The 19,547-nt window shown below is 55.2% G+C and overlaps 1 protein-coding gene across 1 annotated transcript in view; it reads left to right on the forward strand.

Annotated features, from left to right (window-relative positions):
- The window catches only part of tmem145 (transmembrane protein 145), a gene marked incomplete at its 5' end in the record, with an annotated part of 41,263 nt that extends 24,944 nt beyond the window's left edge, over positions 1-16,319 (forward strand). The window contains 4 exons of the mRNA XM_070870696.1: positions 4,900-5,072; positions 6,280-6,400; positions 11,570-11,761; positions 16,140-16,319. Coding sequence (XP_070726797.1) covers positions 4,900-5,072; positions 6,280-6,400; positions 11,570-11,761; positions 16,140-16,319 — 666 coding nt within the window. The remainder of the gene's footprint in view (positions 1-4,899; positions 5,073-6,279; positions 6,401-11,569; positions 11,762-16,139) is intronic.
- Positions 16,320-19,547: the final 3,228 nt, after the last annotated feature.

Genomic DNA, 19,547 nt, shown 5'->3' on the forward strand with positions numbered 1-19,547 from the left:
CTCAGGGAGAGGGGAGGGGGAGGGGGGAGGGGACTCGGGGAGAGGGGAGGGGGAGAGGGGACGGGGGAGAGGGGGGAGGGGACTCGGGGAGAGGGGACGGGGGGGGAGGGGGCTCGGGGAGAGGGGAGGGGGAGAGAGGGGACTCGGGGGTTGGGGGGCGGGAGGGGATGAGGGGGGGGGCGAGGGGAGGGGATGAGGGGGAGGGAACTCGGGAGGAGAGGGGATTCGGGGGGGAGGGAGGGGATGAGGGGGGATTGTGTGCTGTTACCTGGAGCTGGATTCTCTCTCTCTCTCTGACCTTCCCGTTTTCCCTCCAGCGAAGTTACTCTTCTCCCTGAGCTTCCTGATCTTCCTGCTGATGCTGATCCTGTTGGGGAAGGGCTTCACCGTCACCAGGTACTGAGGCGTATTGCCGTGGGTAACCCGGGGGGGGGGGGTCTCCTGCTGTGAGCGGGGGAGGGGCAGCGACTTTCGCCACCTCAGGACGGCCCAAAGTGCCCCACAACCAATGAGGTGCAGGCACTGCTGTATTGTGGGAAACGGGCAGCCAATTTGTGCACAGCAAGCTCCCACACACAGCAATGTGACAATCAGCGGATAATCTGTTTTTAGTGATGTTGATTGAGGGATAAATATTGGACAAGCAGGAAATAGTGCCGTGGGATTGTTTACGATCGCCTGAGAGGACAGACGGGTCCTCGGTTTAATGTCTCATCCCAAAGTCGGTAACTCAGACAGTGCGGCACTCCCTCAGTACTGCCCCTCCGACAGTGCAGGGCTCCCTCAGCACTGCCCCTCCGACCGTGCAGTACTCCCTCAGTACTGCTCCTCTGACAGTGCGGCACTCCCTCAGTACTGCCCCTCCGACAGTGCGGCGCTCCCTCAGTACTGCCCCTCCGACAGTGCAGCACTCCCTCAGTACTGCCCCTCCGACAGTGCGGCGCTCCCTCAGTACTGCCCCTCCCACAGTGTGGCGCTCCCTCAGTACTGCCACTCCGACAGTGCAGCGCTCCCTCAGTACTGCCCCTCCGACAGTGCGGCACTCCCTCAGTACTGCCCCTCCGACAGTACAGCGCTCCCTCAGTACTGCCCCTCCGACAGTATGGCGCTCCCTCAGTACTGCCCCTCCGACAGTGCGGCGATCCCTCAGTACTGCCCCTCCGACAGTGCGGCACTCCCTCAGTACTGCCCCTCCGACAGTACGGCACTCCCTCAGTACTGCCCCTCCGACAGTGCGGCGCTCCCTCAGCACTGCCCCTCCGACAGTACGGCACTCCCTCAGTACTGTCCCTGGGAATATGGGCCTGGATTTATGTGCTCACATCTCTGAAGTGCGATTTGAACCCACAAACTTCTGACATAGGCAGACGGGGTCATAAATATAAAATATAAATAAATATAAGATAGTCAGTAATAAATCCAATGGGGAATTCAGGAGCAGGTTCTTTACCCAGAGAGGGGTTGGAATGTGGAACTCGTTGCCACAGGGAGTGGTTGAGAGGAAGGCCCACTCCCCATCGCCCAAGGCCCACTCCCCATCGCCCAAGGCCCACTCCCCATCGCCCAAGGCCCACTCCCCATCGCCCAAGGCCCACTCCCCATCGCCCAAGGCCCACTCCCCATCGCCCAAGGCCAGTACCCCATCGCCCAAGGCCCACTCCCCATCGCCCAAGGCCTGTACCCCATCGCCCAAGGCCCACTTCCCATCGCTTAAGGCCCGTTGCCCATCGCTAATGCTATCGCCCAAATTAAAAAGGCGAAACTAGTGGTTTTTAAACTGGGCGATATTCCAGCGATCCTGAAAAATAAAAAAAGCACTAAGGCTAGAAATGTCGGCCATTTGTGGGGCGATAGCTACCATAGTGGAAAGTCTAGCCCTATCTCTTTGACCAAGCTCCCTACTCTAATATCTCCTCTAATGGCTCGGTATAGTTTTTGTTTGATAACGCTCCTGTGGAGGGCCTTGGGACGTTTTACTGTGTTAAAGGTGCTGTTTGAACCGATAAGATGATGCATTCTCCGACACCGTGTCATTCTCCCCCCTCAGAGGTCGGATCAGCCACAGTGGATCAGTCAAGCTCAGTGTTTACATGACGCTCTACAGCATCACCCACATCATCCTCTTCATCTACGAGGCGGAGGTGAGCGTGGCGGGCAAGGTAGTCCTGCCAGCAGCAGTTGCCGGGGAGACGGAGGGCAGGGTGGAGAGCACGCACCGAGACACCGACCACAAGCACCAAGGGGTCTGACGTTGCTCAAGGTCCTGATCGTACCTGTACTGAGCCCCACACCCAGAGCAGGAAAGGCAAGGCTCCAATCTCGGCCTAGTGCTGAGTGAGCCTGATCTCACACCCGGTGTGGGACTGAGCCCCCTCCCCACCCCCCTGCACACACACACACACCCAGACCAGGAAAGGTCCAGGCTTCAATCTCGGCCTAGTGCTGAATAAGCCTGATCTCACACCCGGTGTGGGACTGAGCACCCCACCCCTGCACACTCCCAGAGCAGGAAAGGTCCAGGCTCCAATCTCGGCCTAGTGCTGAATAAGCCTGATCTCACACCCGGTGTAGGACTGAGACCCCCCCCCGTCCCCCTGCACACACCCAGAGCAGGAAAGGCCCAGGCTCCAATCTCGGCCGAGTGCTGAATAAGCCTGATCTCACACCCGGTGTGGGACTGAGCACCCCACCCCTGCACACTCCCAGAGCAGGAAAGGTCCAGGCTCCAATCTCGGCCTAGTGCTGAATAAGCCTGATCTCACACCCGGTGTAGGACTGAGCCCCCCCCGTCCCCCTGCACACACCCAGAGCAGGAAAGGCCCAGGCTCCAATCTCGGCCTAGTGCTGAGTGAGCCTGATCTCACACCCGGTGTAGGACTGACCCCTCCCCCCCCTGCCCCTGCACACACCCAGAGCAGGAAAGGTCCAGGCTCCAATCTCGGCCTAGTGCTGAATAAGCCTGATCTCACACCCGGTGTGGGACTGAACCCCCACGCACACACACGCACGCACGCACACACACACACACACACACACACACAGAGTAGGAAAGGCCAAGGCTCCGGCCCCGGCCTGTGCTGAGTGAGCCTGATCTCAGTCACGGTGGGGCGGTGGATAGTGGCGGGGGTGGCTGGGGGAGGGGGGAATGTTGTTAACTTGGTCCGCAGTGAAGATGGGGAGAACGAGCCAGGGTTCCTGGTCCTGAACTCCGTCCAGGGACCCCTCCAGTGTGTCCGTGTCTGGGGGCTATTCAACTGTGGGACTTCACTGCCGTGTCAATCCCTGCTTCCAGCTGGCAGAATAATGGAGCTTTGTCTCAGAATCTCGCTCTGTTTTTTCTTTCTCTCTTTCTTTCCTCTTTCCCTGATCTCTCTCTCCCTTATCTCTCTCTCCCTTGGTTGTAAAGAGTTTTCAGACGTCTGTGGCCGTGAATGGCACGATATAAATACAAGTCTTTCTTTTCTTTTCCCTCTCTCCATTCTCTCAATCCCTCAATCCCTCACTCTCTCTACCTCCCCTCTCCCCTCCCTCGATTTCTGACTTACACTGTACCATTCTACCTCTCTCACTCAAATTCTCTCTCTGACTCACACTCTCTCACTCTCTCTCTCACTCTCGCCACTCTCCCCCTCTCTCCAACTCGCCTCTCTCCCCCCCCTCGCTCTCTCCCCCCCTCGCTCTCTTCCCCCCCCCCTCGCTCTCTCCCCCCTCGCTCTCTCCCCCCCTCGCTCTCTCCCCCTCGCTCGCTCTCTCCCCCTCGCTCGCTCTCTCCCCCTCGCTCGCTCTCTCCCCCTCGCTCGCTCTCTCTCCCCTCGCTCGCTCTCTCCCCCTCGCTCGCTCTCTCCCCCTCGCTCGCTCTCTCCCCGTCGCTCGCTCTCTCCCCCGCGGTCTCGCCCTCTCTCTCCCCCCCCGCGTTCTCTCTCTCTCTCTCTCTCCCGCGCTCTCTCTCTCTCTCTCTCCCCCCCGTGCTCTCCCCCACGCGCTCTCTCTCCTCCGCGCTCTCCCTCTCTCTCTCTCTCCGCGCTCTCCCTCTCTCTCTCTCTCTCCGCGCTCTCTCTCTCTCTCTCTCTCTCTCCCCCGCGCTCTCACTCTCTCTCTCCTCTCTCTCTCTCCCCCGCGCTCTCCCTCTCTCTCTCTCTCCCGCGCTCTCCCTCTCTCTCTCTCTCTCCCCCGCGCTCTCCCCCTCTCTCTCTCCCCCGCGCTCTCCCCCTCTCTCTCTCCCCCGCGCTCTCTCTCTCTCTCTCTCTCTCTCCCCCGCGCTCTCCTCCCTCTCTCTCTCTCTCTCCCCCGCGCTCTCCCTCTCTCTCTCTCCCGCGCTCTCCCTCTCTCTCTCTCCCCCGCGCTCTCCCTCTCTCTCTCTCCCCGCGCTCTCCCTCTCTCTCTCCCTCTCTCTCTCTCTCTCCCCCGCGCTCTCCCTCTCTCTCCCGGCGCTCTTCCTCCCTCTCTCTCCCCCACGCTCTCCCTCTCTCTCTCTCTCTCCCCCGCGCTCTCACTCTCTCTCTCCCTCTCTCTCTCCCCCGCGCTCTCCCTCTCTCTCTCTCCCCCGCGCTCTCCCTCTCTCTCTCTCTCCCTCTCTCTCTCCCTCTCTCTCTCCCTCTCTCTCTCTCTCTCCCCCGCGCTCTCCCTCTCTCTCCCGCGCTCTTCCTCCCTCTCTCTCCCCCACGCTCTCCCTCTCTCTCTCTCCCCCGCGCTCTCCCTCTCTCTCCCCCGCGCTCTGCCTCGCTCTCTCTCTCCCTCTCTTTCTCTCTCTCTCCCCCGCGCTCTCTCTCCCTCTCCCTCCCTCTCTCTCTCTCCCCCGCGCTCTCCCTCTCTCTCTCTCTCCCTCTCTCTCTCTCTCCCCCGCGCTCTCCCTCTCTCTCTCCCCCCACCAGTTGTTAACTTGCTGTGTTTCTCCCCCAGTTTTTTGACCCAGGCCAGGTGCTCTACACCTTTGAGTCCCCAGTGGGCTACGGGCTGATGGTGCTGCAGTTTGTGGCCTACGTCTGGTTCTCCTACGCGGTGTACACCACACTGAAACACTATCCGGAGAAACAGACCTTTTACATCCCCTTCTTCGCAGCCTACACAATCTGGTACGTACCCTCGCTCATCACCGTCAGAGTCAGGGTCAGCCCACGCCCGCGGGGAGGGCCAGAGTAACACGGACACGCACACACACACAATAAAGATGGCTGCCCTCTGTTGATTTCTTGAACACATCGAAGACGGTTTTGGTTTTTACAATCCAGGTGTTTCTGGGTTCACCAAAGCTGCTAATCCTGGGGATTGTGTGGGACCTGAGCCCCATTGAACCATCCATACTCCTCATCCCAGGAATCTCACTCGCCTCCTGACCAACAGCAGTAACCGCGCAACCCAGCTCCGAGGTCACGGGGTCAGCGTCGCTCGGTAACTGAGGTCACGAGGTCAGCATCGCTCGGTAACTGAGGTCACGGGGTCAGCGTCGCTCGGTAACCGGGGTCACGGGATCAGCGTCGCTCGGTAACTGTGGTCACGAGGTCAGCATCGCTCGGTAACTGAGGTCACGGTGTTAGCGTCGCTCACCAACCGGGGTCACGGGATCAGCGTCGCTCGGTAACTGTGGTCACGCAGTCAGTGTCACTCGGTAACCGGGGTCAACGTCGCTCGGTAACCGGGGTCACGGGGTCAGCGTCGCTCGGTAACCGGGGTCACGGGGTCAGCGTTGCTCGGTAACCGGGGTCACGGGGTCAGCGTCGCTCGGTAACTGAGGTCATGGGATCAGCGTCGCTCCGTAACCGGGGTCACGGGGTCAGCGTCGCTCGGTAACCGGGGTCACGGGGTCAGCGTCGCTCGGTAACCAGGGTCACGGGATCAGCGTCGCTCGGTAACTGAGATCACGGGGTCAGCATCGCTCGGTAACCAGGGTCACGGGACGGGGTGGTCAGGGTTACTCAGTAGCCTCACTCCGAGGTCACAGGGTCACGGGGAAGGCAGGGTCAGTGTCGCTCAGTAACCTCGTTCTGGTGTCACGGGGGGGGGGGGGGGGGGTGGGTCAGGGTAACCTCGCTCCGAGATCATGGGGGGGGGGGTCAGTGTGGTGCCCAGCAGATTCAGTCGTGACTTTCAAAAGGAAACTGGATGAATACTGGAAGGGGCGAGGGATGCAGGAACGAGGGGAGGGGTGGGGGGGGGGTGGTAGTAGGACTAACTGGGTCGCTCCCTCAGCGCGCGGGCACGGGATGGATGGGCCGAATGGCCTCGCTCGGCGCTGTCCGATTCCCCGCGGTAAAGCCCTTGTTTCTGACTCCTCCCCTCCAGGTTCTTCGCTGTCCCGGTCACCGCGCTGATCGCCAATTTCGGCATTCCCAAGTGGGTGCGGGAGAAGGTTGTCAACGGGATGCAGCTGGGGATCTGTCTCTACGCACACGCTGTCTTCTTGGTGAGTGTGGTCGGGGCGGGGGCGGAGCCTGCGACCGTGGGCGGGAAGGGGCGGAGACTGACTGGGTGGGGGCGGAGCTTGCGACTGTGGGTGGGAAGGGGCGGGGCCTGCGACTGGGCGAGAAGGGGTGGGGCCTGCGACTGTGGGCGGGAAGGGGCGGGGCCTGCGACTGTGGGCGGGAAGGGACGGAGACTCTGACTGTCGGCGGGAAGGGGGTGGAGTCTCGGACTCGCGGAGCAACAGTTTCATTCCTGCGCTCGAGGAGTTAAAAACTTCCGCTGCACCAAACAAGCTCCGCCCTGTGGGTGAGGGCCATGTGGTTCATGGTGTGTATCTGGGCTTTCAAAATACGTTTGACAAAGTGCCACACGCAGGAGTGTAGGAACAGGAGGAGGTCCATTCAGCCCCTCGAGCCTGTTACACAGGAACAGGAGGAGGCCCATTCAGCCCCTCGAGCCTGTTGCACAGGAACAGGAGGAGGCCCATTCAGCCCCTCGAGTCTGTTACACAGGAACAGGAGGAGGCCCATTCAGCCCCTCGAGTCTGTTACACAGGAACAGGAGGAGGCCCAGTCAGCCCCTCGAGTCTGTTACACAGGAACAGGAGGAGGCCCAGTCAGCCCCTCGAGTCTGTTACACAGGAACAGGAGGAGGCCCAGTCAGCCCCTCGAGCCTGTTCCATCATTCAATGAGATCGTGCCTGATCTGTGACCTCACTCCATTTACGCGCCTTGGCTCCATATCCTTTTGTACAGTTGACTAGAAAAATCATTTATTGCCCACAGATTTACACCGAGCATCCACTGCATTCTGGGAGAGCAGTCCTCACTTCCACAGCCCTTTGTGTGAAGAACTGTTCCCTAGCTTCTCTCCTCCCGTGTTTCCCACATTACAAACAGTGACTACACCCCAAAAGTACTTCATTGGCTATGAAGCGCTTTGAGACATCCGGTGGTGGTGAAAGTCGCTATGTAAATGCAGATGCAGGACTTTCCTGAAGGGGCTGGCTTTGATTTTGAGGTTATTCCCAGGTTGATAGCAGGAATGGGAGGTTAGAACTTTGGGGAAAGGTTGAAGAGGCTGGAAAAGGGACGGCTGATGTGTGACCCGATAGAGGTCTTTCAAATTATGAAAGGGTGTTCGATCGGGGAGATGTTCCCACTTGTGTGGGGGAGCCCAGAACTAGGGGCCATCGATATACGACAGTCAGTAATAAATCCAACGGGGAATTCAGGAGAACGTTCTTCACCCAGAGAGAGGTGAGAATGTGGCACTCGCTCCCACAGGGAGGGGTTGAGGGGAATAGTATCGATGGGGAAGCTGGATAAAGACATGAGGGTGAAAGGAATAGAAGGAGATGGTGAGATGGAGAGGGGAGGGAGGGGGCTGGTGTGGAACATGAACCCCAGCACGGAGCGCTGGGGCCCAATGGGCTGTACACTCGATGTAATTCTATGTAATAATAGACTTGTCAGCACAATTAAAGGGACTTGAATGATTAAAGGGGCAGTGACAATGTGGATAGAGAATTGGCGGAGGGACAGATACAGGGAGTGGTAGTGACCGGTTGTTTATCAGGCTGGAGGGAGTGTTCCCCCCCCCCCCAGGGGTCAGTGTTGGGACCCCTCCTCCTTCTGATACACATTCATGACCTGCTCTCGGGTATTGGGGACATCATTTCAAAGTGTGCAGACGACACGTGACTCCGAAGCGTAGTAACTAGCGAGGGGGACACGAACAGGCTTCAGGAGGACACAGGCTGGTGAAATGGGCAGCACATGATGGATGAAATTTAACGCAGAGTTGTGCGAAGTGACACATTTTGGTCGAAAGAATGAGGAGAGGCGATATAAACGAAAGGGTCCAATTTTCAAGGGGTGCAGGAAGAGAGAGACCCGGGGTGTTTGTACACAAATCTTTGAAGGTGACCAGGACCGGTTGAGAAGGCTGTTTTTAAAAAAAAAAAGCTATGGGACCCTGACTTTATAAATAGAGCCATCGAGTACAAAAGCCAGGACGTTTTCCTGAACCTGTATAAAACACTGGTTCAGCCCCAGCTGGAGTATCGTGTTCAGTTCTGGGCACCTCACTTTAGGGAGTATGTGAAGGGATTAGAGAGGGTGCAGAGCAAGGTTTACCAGAATGGTCCCAGGGATGTGAGACTTCAGTTCTGTGGACAGACTGGAGAAGCTGGGGTTGTTCTCCTTGGAGCAGAGAGGGTTAAGGGGAGATTTGATCGAGGTGCTCAAAATCATGAGGGGTCTGGACAGAGTAAATAAGGACAATTTTTGCAGGGCTATGGGGAAAGAGCAGGGGATTTGGATTAATTGCTAGTATGAGTACTGCAACTGCTTCTTATATAACATAGAAACATAGAAAATAGGTGCAGGAGTAGGCCATTCGGCCCTTGGAGCCTGCACCGCCATTCAGTACGATCATGGCTGATCATTCACCTCAGTACCCCTTTCCTGCTTTCTCTCCATACCTCTTGATCCCTTTAGCCATAAGGGCCATATCTAACTCCCTCTTGAATATACCAATGAACTGTCATCAACAATTCTCTGCGGTAGGGGATTCCACAGAGAATTAACCACTCTCTGAGTGAAGAAGTTTCTCCTCATCTCGGTCCTAAATGGCTTACCCCTTATCCTTAGACTGTGACCCCTGGTTCTGGACTTCCACAACATTGGGAACATTCTTCCTGCATCTAACCTGTCCAATCCCATCAGAATTTTATATGTTTCTATGAGATCCTCTCTCATCCTTCTAAACTCCAGTGAATACAGGAACAGTCGATCCAGTCTCTCCTCATATGATAGTCCCGCCATCCCGGGAATCAGTCTGGTGAACCTTCGCTGCACTCCCTCAATAGCAAGAACGTCCTTCCTCAGATTAGGAGACCAAAACTGAACACAATATTCCAAGTGAGGCCTCACCAAGGCCCTGTACAACTGCAGTAAGACCTCCCTGCTCCTATACTCAAATCCTCTCGCTATGAAGGCCAACATACCATTTGCCGCCTTCACTGCCTGCTGCACCTGTATGCCAACTTTCAATGACTGATGTACCGTGACACCCAGGTCTCGTTGCAGCTCCCCTTTTCCTAATCTGCCACCATTCAGATAATATTCTGCCTTCGTGTTTTTGCCACCAAAGTGGATAACTTCACATTTATCCACATTATACTGCATCTGCTATGCATTTGCCCACTCACCTAACCTGTCCAAGTCATCCTGCAGCCTCTTAGCGTCCTCCTCACAGCTCACACCGCCACCCAGCTTAGTGTCATCTGCAAACTTGAGATATTACACTCAATTCCCTCATCCAAATCATTAATGTATATTGTAAATTGTCAATTCACTAAATATATTCACAATTCACTAAATATATTCACAATTCACTAAATATTTTCAAAAAGGAGTTAGATGAAGTCCTTACTACTCGGGGGAATCAAGGGGTATGGTGAGAAAGCAGGAATGGGGTACTGAAGTTGCATGTTCAGCCATGAACTCATTGAATGGCGGTGCAGGCTAGAAGGGCCGAATGGCCTACTCCTGCACCTATTTTCTATGTTTCTATGTAAATAGCTGGGGTCCCAGCACTGAGCCCTGCGGCACCCCACTATGAAAAGGACCCATTTATCCCGACTCCCTGCTTCCTGTCTGTCAACCAGTTTTCTATCCACGTCAGTACATTACCCCCAATACCGTGCGTTTTAATTTTGCACACCAATCTCTTGTGTGGGATCTTGTCAAAAGCCTTTTGAAAGTCCAAATGCACCACATCCACTGGTTCTCCCTTGTCCACTCTACTAGTTATATCCTCAAAAAATTCTAGAAGATTTGTCAAGCAGGATTTCCCTTTCATAAATCCATGCTGACTTGGACCGATCCTGTCACAGCTTTCCAAATGTGCTGCTGTTTCATCTTTAATAATTGATTCCAACATTTTCCCCACTACTGATGTCAGGCTAACTGGTCTATAATTACCCATTTTCTCTCTCCCTCCTTTCTTAAAAAGTGGTGTTACATTAGCTACTCTCCAGTCCATATGAACTGATCCAGAGTCGATAGACTTTTGGAAAATGATCACCAATGCATCCACTATTTCTAGGGCTAATTCCTTAAGTACTCTGGGATGTAGACTATCAGGCCCCAAGGATTTATCGGCCTTCAATCCCATCAATTTCCCTAACACAATTTCCCGTCTAATAAGGATTTCCTTCAGTTCCTCCTTCTCACTAGACCCACTGTCCCCTAGTATTTCCGGAAGGTTATTTGTATCTTCCTTCGTGAAGACAGAACCAAAGTATTTGTTCAATTGGTCTGCCATTTCTTTGTTCCCCATTGTAAATTCACCTGAATCTGACTGCAAGGGACCTACGTTTGTCTTCACTAATCTTTTTCTCTTCACATATCAATAGAAGCTTTTGCAGTCAGTTTTTATGTTCCCAGCAAGCTTCCTCTCGTACTCTATTTTCCCCCTCTTAATTAAACCCTTTGTCCTCCTCTGCTGTATTACAAAATTCACCCAGTCCTCAGGTTTGCTGCTTTTTCTGGCCAATTTATGTGCCTCTTCCTTGGATTGAACACTATCCTTAATTTCCCTTGTTAGCCACGGTTGAGTCACCTTCCATGTTTTATTTTTACTCCAGACAGGGATGTACAACTGTTGAAGTTGATTCATGTGATCTTTAAATGTTTGTCATTGCCTATCCACTGTCAACCCTTTAAGTATCACTCGCCAGTCTATTCTAGCCAATTCACGTTTCATACCATCGAAGTTACCTTTCCTTAAGTTCAGGACCCTAGTCTCTGAATTAACTTTGTCACTCTCCATCTTAATAAAGAATTCTACCACATTATGGTCACTCTTCCCCAAGGGGCCTCACACAACAAGATTGCTAATTAGTCCCTTCTCATCACACATCACCCAGTCTAGGATAGCCAGCTCTCTAGTTGGTTCCTCGACATAAGTATTACCAGCAGTAAAAGAGTAATATCGTCCTTATTCTATAGTGTGCACAGGCCCTACAGTGTGTGGGGGGCTCAGTCCCACACCGGGTGTGAGACCAGGCTAACCCAGCACAGGCCGAGAGTGGAGCCTGGGCCTTTTCTGAGCCAGGCCCTGCTTCTAAACCCCATTGCCCGGTATCTTTGCCCTCCGGCAGGTGATCACTCGGCCGTCGGCAGCCAACAAGAACTTCCCGTACCACGTTCGCACCTCGCAGATCGGCACCACCGATTCCAGCTTCGAGAAGTTCCCGCACCACATCTACGGCAACGCCAACTTCACCGGGGACTCTGTGCCCAACTTCACCGAGCTCTTCTCAATCGCTACGGGCAACGGCACCAGCACCGTGGTGAGTCCTGAGGGAGTGCCGCACTGTCGGAGGGGCAGTACTGAGGGAGTGCCGCACTGTCAGAGGGACAGTACTGAGGGAGTGCCGCACTGTCAGAGGGACAGTACTGAGGGAGTGCCGCACTGTCGGAGGGGCAGTACTGAGGGAGTGCCGCACTGTCAGAGGGACAGTACTGAGGGAGTGCCGCACCGTCAGAGGGACAGTACTGAGGGAGTGCCGCACTGTCAGAGGGACAGTACTGAGGGAGTGCCGCACCGTCAGAGGGACAGTACTGAGGGAGTGCCGCACTGTCAGAGGGACAGTACTGAGGGAGTGCCGCACTGTCGGAGGGGCAGTACTGAGGGAGTGCCGCACTGTCAGAGGGACAGTACTGAGGGAGTGCCGCACTGTCGGAGGGGCAGTACTGAGGGAGTGCCGCACTGTCAGAGGGACAGTACTGAGGGAGCGCCGCACTGTCGGAGGGGCAGTACTGAGGGAGTGCCGCACTGTCGGAGGGGCAGTACTGAGGGAGTGCCGCACTGTCGGAGGGGCAGTACTGAGGGAGCGCTGCACTGTTAGAGGGACAGTACTGAGGGAGCACCGCACTGTCAGAGGGACAGTACTGAGGGAGTGCCGCACTGCCGGAGGGGCAGTACTGAGGGAGTGCCGCACTGTCAGAGGGACAGTACTGAGGGAATGTCGCACTGTCGGAGGGACAGTACTGAGGGAATGTCGCACTGTCGGAGGGACAGTACTGAGGGAGTGCCGCACTGTCAGAGGGACAGTACTGAGGGAGTGCCGCACTGTCGGAGGGGCAGTACTGAGGGAGTGCCGCACTGTCGGAGGGGCAGTACTGAGGGAGCGCCGCACTGTCGGAGGGGCAGTACTGAGGGAGTGCCGCACTGTCGGAGGGGCAGTACTGAGGGAGTGCCGCACTGTCGGAGGGGCAGTACTGAGGGAGCGCTGCACTGTTAGAGGGACAGTACTGAGGGAGCACCGCACTGTCAGAGGGACAGTACTGAGGGAATGTCGCACTGTCGGAGGGACAGTACTGAGGAAATGTCGCACTGTCGGAGGGACAGTACTGAGGGAGTGCCGCACTGTCAGAGGGACAGTACTGAGGGAATGTCGCACTGTCAGAGGGACAGTACTGAGGGAATGTCGCACTGTCGGAGGGGCAGTACTGAGGGAGTGCCGCACTGTCAGAGGGACAGTACTGAGGGAATGTCGCACTGTCAGAGGGGCAGTACTGAGGGAGTGCCGCACTGTCAGAGGGACAGTACTGAGGGAATGTCGCACTGTCAGAGGGGCAGTACTGAGGGAATGTCGCACTGTCAGAGGGACAGTACTGAGGGAGCGCTGCACTGTTGGAGGGGCAGTACTGAGGGAGCGCTGCACTGTCAGAGGGACAGTACTGAGGGAGCACCGCACTGTCAGAGGGACAGTACTGAGGGAGTGCCGCACTGCCGGAGGGGCAGTACTGAGGGAGTGCCGCACTGTCAGAGGGACAGTACTGAGGGAATGTCGCACTGTCGGAGGGACAGTACTGAGGGAATGTCGCACTGTCGGAGGGACAGTACTGAGGGAATGTCGCACTGTCGGAGGGACAGTACTGAGGGAGTGCCACACTGTCAGAGGGACAGTACTGAGGGAGTGCCGCACTGTCGGAGGGGCAGTACTGAGGGAGCGCCGCACTGTCGGAGGGGCAGTACTGAGGGAGTGCCGCACTGTCAGAGGGATAGTACTGAGGGAGTGCCGCACAGTTGGAGGTGCAGTACTGAGGGAGTGCCGCACTGTCGGAGGGGCAGTACTGAGGGAGTGCCGCACTGTCAGAGGGACAGTACTGAGGGAATGTCGCACTGTCGGAGGGGCAGTACTGAGGGAGTGCTGCACTGTCGGAGGGGCAGTACTGAGGGAGTGCCGCACTGTCAGAGGGACAGTACTGAGGGAGTACCGCACTGTCAGAGGGACAGTACTGAGGGAGTGCCGCACTGTCAGAGGGACAGTACTGAGGGAATGTCGCACTGTCAGAGGGACAGTACTGAGGGAATGTCGCACTGTCAGAGGGACAGTACTGAGGGAGTGCCGCACTGTCAGAGGGACAGTACTGAGGGAATGTCGCACTGTCAGAGGGGCAGTACTGAGGGAGTGCCGCACTGTCAGAGGGACAGTACTGAGGGAATGTCGCACTGTCAGAGGGGCAGTACTGAGGGAATGTCGCACTGTCAGAGGGACAGTACTGAGGGAGCGCTGCACTGTTGGAGGGGCAGTACTGAGGGAGCGCCGCACTGTTGGAGGGGCAGTACTGAGGGAGCGCTGCACTGTCGGAGGGGCAGTACTGAGGGAGCGCTGCACTGTCAGAGGGACAGTACTGAGGGAGCACCGCACTGTCAGAGGGACAGTACTGAGGGAGTGCCGCACTGCCGGAGGGGCAGTACTGAGGGAGTGCCGCACTGTCCGAGGGACAGTACTGAGGGAATGTCGCACTGTCGGAGGGACAGTACTGAGGGAATGTCGCACTGTCGGAGGGACAGTACTGAGGGAATGTCGCACTGTCGGAGGGACAGTACTGAGGGAGTGCCGCACTGTCGGAGGGACAGTACTGAGGGAATGTCGCACTGTCAGAGGGACAGTACTGAGGGAGTGCCGCACTGTCGGAGGGGCAGTACTGAGGGAGCGCCGCACTGTCGGAGGGGCAGTACTGAGGGAGTGCCGCACTGTCAGAGGGATAGTACTGAGGGAGTGCCGCACAGTCGGAGGTGCAGTACTGAGGGAGTGCCGCACTGTCGGAGGGACAGTACTGAGGGAATGTCGCACTGTCAGAGGGACAGTACTGAGGGAATATCGCACTGTCAGAGGGACAGTACTGAGGGAATGTCGCACTGTCGGAGGGGCAGTACTGAGGGAGTGCCGCACTGTCAGAGGGACAGTACTGAGGGAATGTCGCACTGTCAGAGGGGCAGTACTGAGGGAGTGCCGCACTGTCAGAGGGACAGTACTGAGGGAATGTCGCACTGTCAGAGGGACAGTACTGAGGGAGTGCCGCACTGTTGGAGGGGCAGTACTGAGGGAGCGCTGCACTGTCGGAGGGGCAGTACTGAGGGAGCGCTGCACTGTCAGAGGGACAGTACTGAGGGAGCACCGCACTGTCGGAGGGACAGTACTGAGGGAGTGCCGCACTGCCGGAGGGGCAGTACTGAGGGAGTGCCGCACTGTCAGAGGGACAGTACTGAGGGAGCACCGCACTGTCGGAGGGACAGTACTGAGGGAGTGCTGCACTGTCGGAGGGGCAGTACTGAGGGAGTGCCGCACTGTCAGAGGGACAGTACTGAGGGAGTACCGCACTGTCAGAGGGACAGTACTGAGGGAGTGCCGCACTGTCAGAGGGACAGTACTGAGGGAATGTCGCACTGTCAGAGGGACAGTACTGAGGGAATGTCGCACTGTCAGAGGGACAGTACTGAGGGAATGTCGCACTGTCAGAGGGACAGTACTGAGGGAATGTCGCACTGTCGGAGGGGCAGTACTGAGGGAGTGCCGCACTGTCAGAGGGACAGTACTGAGGGAATGTCGCACTGTCAGAGGGGCAGTACTGAGGGAGTGCCGCACTGTCAGAGGGACAGTACTGAGGGAATGTCGCACTGTCAGAGGGGCAGTACTGAGGGAAAGTCGCACTGTCAGAGGGACAGTACTGAGGGAGCGCTGCACTGTTGGAGGGGCAGTACTGAGGGAGCGCCGCACTGTTGGAGGGGCAGTACTGAGGGAGCGCTGCACTGTTGGAGGGGCAGTACTGAGGGAGCGCTGCACTGTCAGAGGGGCAGTACTGAGGGAATGTCGCACTGTCAGAGGGACAGTACTGAGGGAGTGCTGCACTATTGGAGGGGCAGTACTGAGGGAGCGCTGCACTGTCAGAGGGACAGTACTGAGGGAGCGCCGCACTGTTGGAAGGGCAGTACTGAGGGAGCGCTGCACTGTTGGAGGGGCAGTACTGAGGGAGCGCTGCACTATTGGAGGGGCAGTACTGAGGGAGCGCTGCACTGTCGGAGGGGCAGTACTGAGGGATCACCACACTATTGGAGGGGCAGTACTGAGGGAGTGCTGCACTGTCGGAGGCACAGTACTGAGGGGGTGCTGCACTGTCGGAGCGGTGGTACTGAGGGAGCACCGCACTGTCGGAGGGGCAGCACTAAGGGAACGCTTTTGGAAATGCTGTCTTTCAGATGCGACGTGTGGGTGAGGGGGGGTGGGGAGGGGCTGGCAGGGAGGTGGGTGAGGGGGGGTGGGGAGGGGCTGGCAGGGAGGTGGGTGAGGGGGGCGGTGATGGGGGCCGGGGTGATGTTGCGGGGTAACGGGGCACTTCGCTGACCTGACCACTATGTTGTTTGTTCCCACCTCACAGAACGGAAAGCCCAGCCCGGAGACCGAGCTTCCGTGGAACCAGACATCGCCCGGGGTCACGACCCCGCGACCCTGGCCGGCCCCTGCCCCCCTCGCCGACCTCCCGCTGCCCCACCACAATGGTTTCGGGGAGTACCGCAACACGCAGGCGTCCGGCGTGAAGCACGCGCTGTGTCGCTAGAGGGGGAAGGGCAGGGGAGGGGCGGGGAGATCCTGGTCCCGACACCCTCCCCCTTCTCAACCCAGGGTGGGGGACGGCAGTCGGGGGAGGGAGCTTTACTCTGTATCTAACCCTGTGCTGTACCTGTCCTGGGAGTGTTTGATGGGACAGTGTAGAGGGAGCTTTACTCTGTATCTAACCCCATGCTGTACCTGCCCTGGGAGTGTGTGATGGGACAGTGTAGAGGGAGCTTTACTCTGTATCTAACCCCGTGCTGTACCTGCCCTGGGAGTGTGTGATGGGACAGTGTAGAGGGAGCTTTACTCTGTATCTAACCCGTGCTGTACCTGCCCTGGGAGTGTTTGATGGGACAGTGTAGAGGGAGCTTTACTCTGTATCTAACCCCGTGCTGTACCTGCCCTGGGAGTGTGTGATGGGACAGTGTAGAGGGAGCTTTACTCTGTATCTAACCCGTGCTGTACCTGCCCTGGGAGTGTTTGATGGGACAGTGCAGAGGGAGCTTTACTCTCTCTCCTGCGACAGTTGGAACTGGTGCTCTCCACTTTCATGTCCTGTGACATTTGGAACTGGTGCTTTCCACTTTCCCGTCCTGTGACATTTGGAACTAGTGCTCTCCACTCTCCCGTTGGTGTAGGAGGGAGGGCTTTAGTTTCCTGAACAATTGGGACCGCATCTGGGGAAGGTGAGACCTGTACAAGTCGGACAGGTTACACCTCAACAGAGACGGGACCAATATTCTCGCGGGTGGTTTTGATAGTACGGTTGGGAGGGCTTTAAACTAGCTTGGCAGGGGGATGGGAACCCAGGAGAGGGCTCTGAGCTAGTTAGAGTGGGTGAGAGCTCAGATGAACAGAACCTCAAGAAAGAATGCAAAAGGCAGGAGGCAACAGAGCAGAGTAGCACTGGGGTAAGTGTAAACCACAAGGTGATAGGAAGGGACAATATGTATGAATATAAAGGTGATGCAGGAGGGGTCAAAACTAAAAATCATGGTTTAAAAACTAGTATTAAAACACTCTACTTAAACGCACGCAGCATTCGAATTAAAGTAAATGAGCTGACGGCACAAATCATTACAAATGGGTATGATTTGGTGGCCATTACAGAAACGTGGTTGCAGGGTGGCCAAGACTGGGAATTAAACATACAGGGGTATCTGACAATTCGGAAAGATAGACAAGAAGGGAAAGGAGGTGGGGTAGCTCTGTTAATAAAGGATGATATCAGGGCAGTTGTGAGAGACGATATTGGCTCTAATGAACAAAATGTTGAATCATTGTGGGTGGAGATTAGAGATAGTAAGGGGAAAAAGTCACTGGTGGGCGCAGTTTATAGGCCCCCAAATAATAACTTCACGGTGGGGCGGACAATAATCAAGGGAATAATGGAGGCATGTGAAAAAGGAACGGCAGTAATCATGGGGGATTTTAACCTACATATCGATTGGTCAAATCAAATCGCACGGGATACCCTTGAGGAGGAATTCATAGAATGCATACGGGATTGTTTCTCAGAACAGTATGTTACAGAGCCTACAAGGGAGCAAGCTATCTTAGATCTGGTCCTGTGTAATGAGACAGGAATAATAAACGATCTCCTAGTGAAAGATCCTCTTGGAATGAGTGATCACAATATGGTTGAATTTGTAATACAGATTGAGGGTGAGGAAGTAGTGTCTCAAACGAGCGTACTATGCTTAAACAAAGGGGACTACAGTGGGATGAGGGCAGAGTTGGCTAAAGTGGACTGGAAACACAGACTAAACAGTGGCACAATTGAGGAACAGTGGAGGACTTTTAAGGAGCTCTTTCATAGTGCTCAACAAAAATATATTGCAGTGAAAAAGAAGGGCGGTAAGAGAAGGGATAACCAGCCGTGGATAACCAAGGAAATAAAGGAGAGTATCAAATTAAAAACCGATGCATATAAGGTGGCCAAGGTTAGTGGGAAACTAGAAGATTGGGAAAATTTTAAACGACAGCAAAGAATGACTAAGAAAGTAATAAAGAAGGGGAAGATAGATTACGAAAGTAAACTTGTGCAAAACATAAAAACAGATAGTAAAAGCTTTTACCGATATATAAAATGGAAAAGAGTGACTAAAGTAAATGTTGGTCCCATAGAAGATGAGAAAGGGGATTTAATAATGGGAAATGTGGAAATGGCTGAGAACTTAAACAATTATTTTGCTTCAGTCTTCACAGTGGAAGACACAAAAACCATGCCAAAAATTACTGGTCACGGGAATGTGGGAAGGGAGGACCTTGAGATAATCACTATCACTAGGGAGGTCGTGCTGGACAAGCTAATGGGACTCAAGGTCGACAAGTCCCCTGGTCCTGATGAAATGCATCCCAGGGTATTAAAAGAGATGGCGGAAGTTATAGCAGATGCATTCGTTATAATCTACCAAAATTCTCTGGACTCTGGGGGTTACCAGCGGATTGGAAAGCAGCTAATGTAATGCCTCTGTTTAAAAAAGGGGGCAGGCAAAAGGCAGGTAACTATAGGCCGGTTAGTTTAACATCTGTAGTGGGGAAAATGCTTGAAACTATCATTAAGGAAGAAATAGCGGGACATCTAGATAGGAATAGTGCAATCAAACAGACGCAACATGGATTCATGAAGGGGAAATCACGTGTAACTAATTTACTGGAATTCTTTGAGGATATAACGAGCATGGTGGATAGAGGTGTACCGATGGATGTGGTGTATTTAGATTTCCAAAAGGCATTCGATAAGGTGCCACACAAAAGGTTACTGCAGAAGATAAAGGTACGCGGAGTCAGAGGAAATGTATGAGCATGGATCGAGAATTGGCTGGCTAACAGAGAGCAGAGAGTCGGGATAAATGGGTCCTTTTCGGGTTGGAAATCGGTGGTTAGTGGTGTGCCACAGGGATCAGTGCTGGGACCACAACTGTTTACATTATGCACAGATGACCTGGAAGAGGGGACAGAGTGTAGTGGAACAAAATTTGCAGATGACACAAAGATTAGTGGGAAAGCGGGTTGTGTAGAGGACACAGAGAGGCTGCAAAGAGATTTAGATAGGTTAAGCGAAAGGGCTAAGGTTTGGCAGATGGAATACAATGTCGGAAAATGTGAAGTCATCCACCTTGGGGAAAAAAACAGTAAAAGGGAATATTATTTGAATGGGGAGAAATTACAACATGCTGCGGTGCAGAGGGACCTGGGGGTCCTTGTGCATGAATCCCAAAAAGTTAGT

The sequence above is a fragment of the Pristiophorus japonicus genome, unplaced genomic scaffold (assembly GCF_044704955.1).
Source record: "Pristiophorus japonicus isolate sPriJap1 unplaced genomic scaffold, sPriJap1.hap1 HAP1_SCAFFOLD_1603, whole genome shotgun sequence".
NCBI classification, from domain to species: Eukaryota; Metazoa; Chordata; class Chondrichthyes; family Pristiophoridae; genus Pristiophorus; species Pristiophorus japonicus.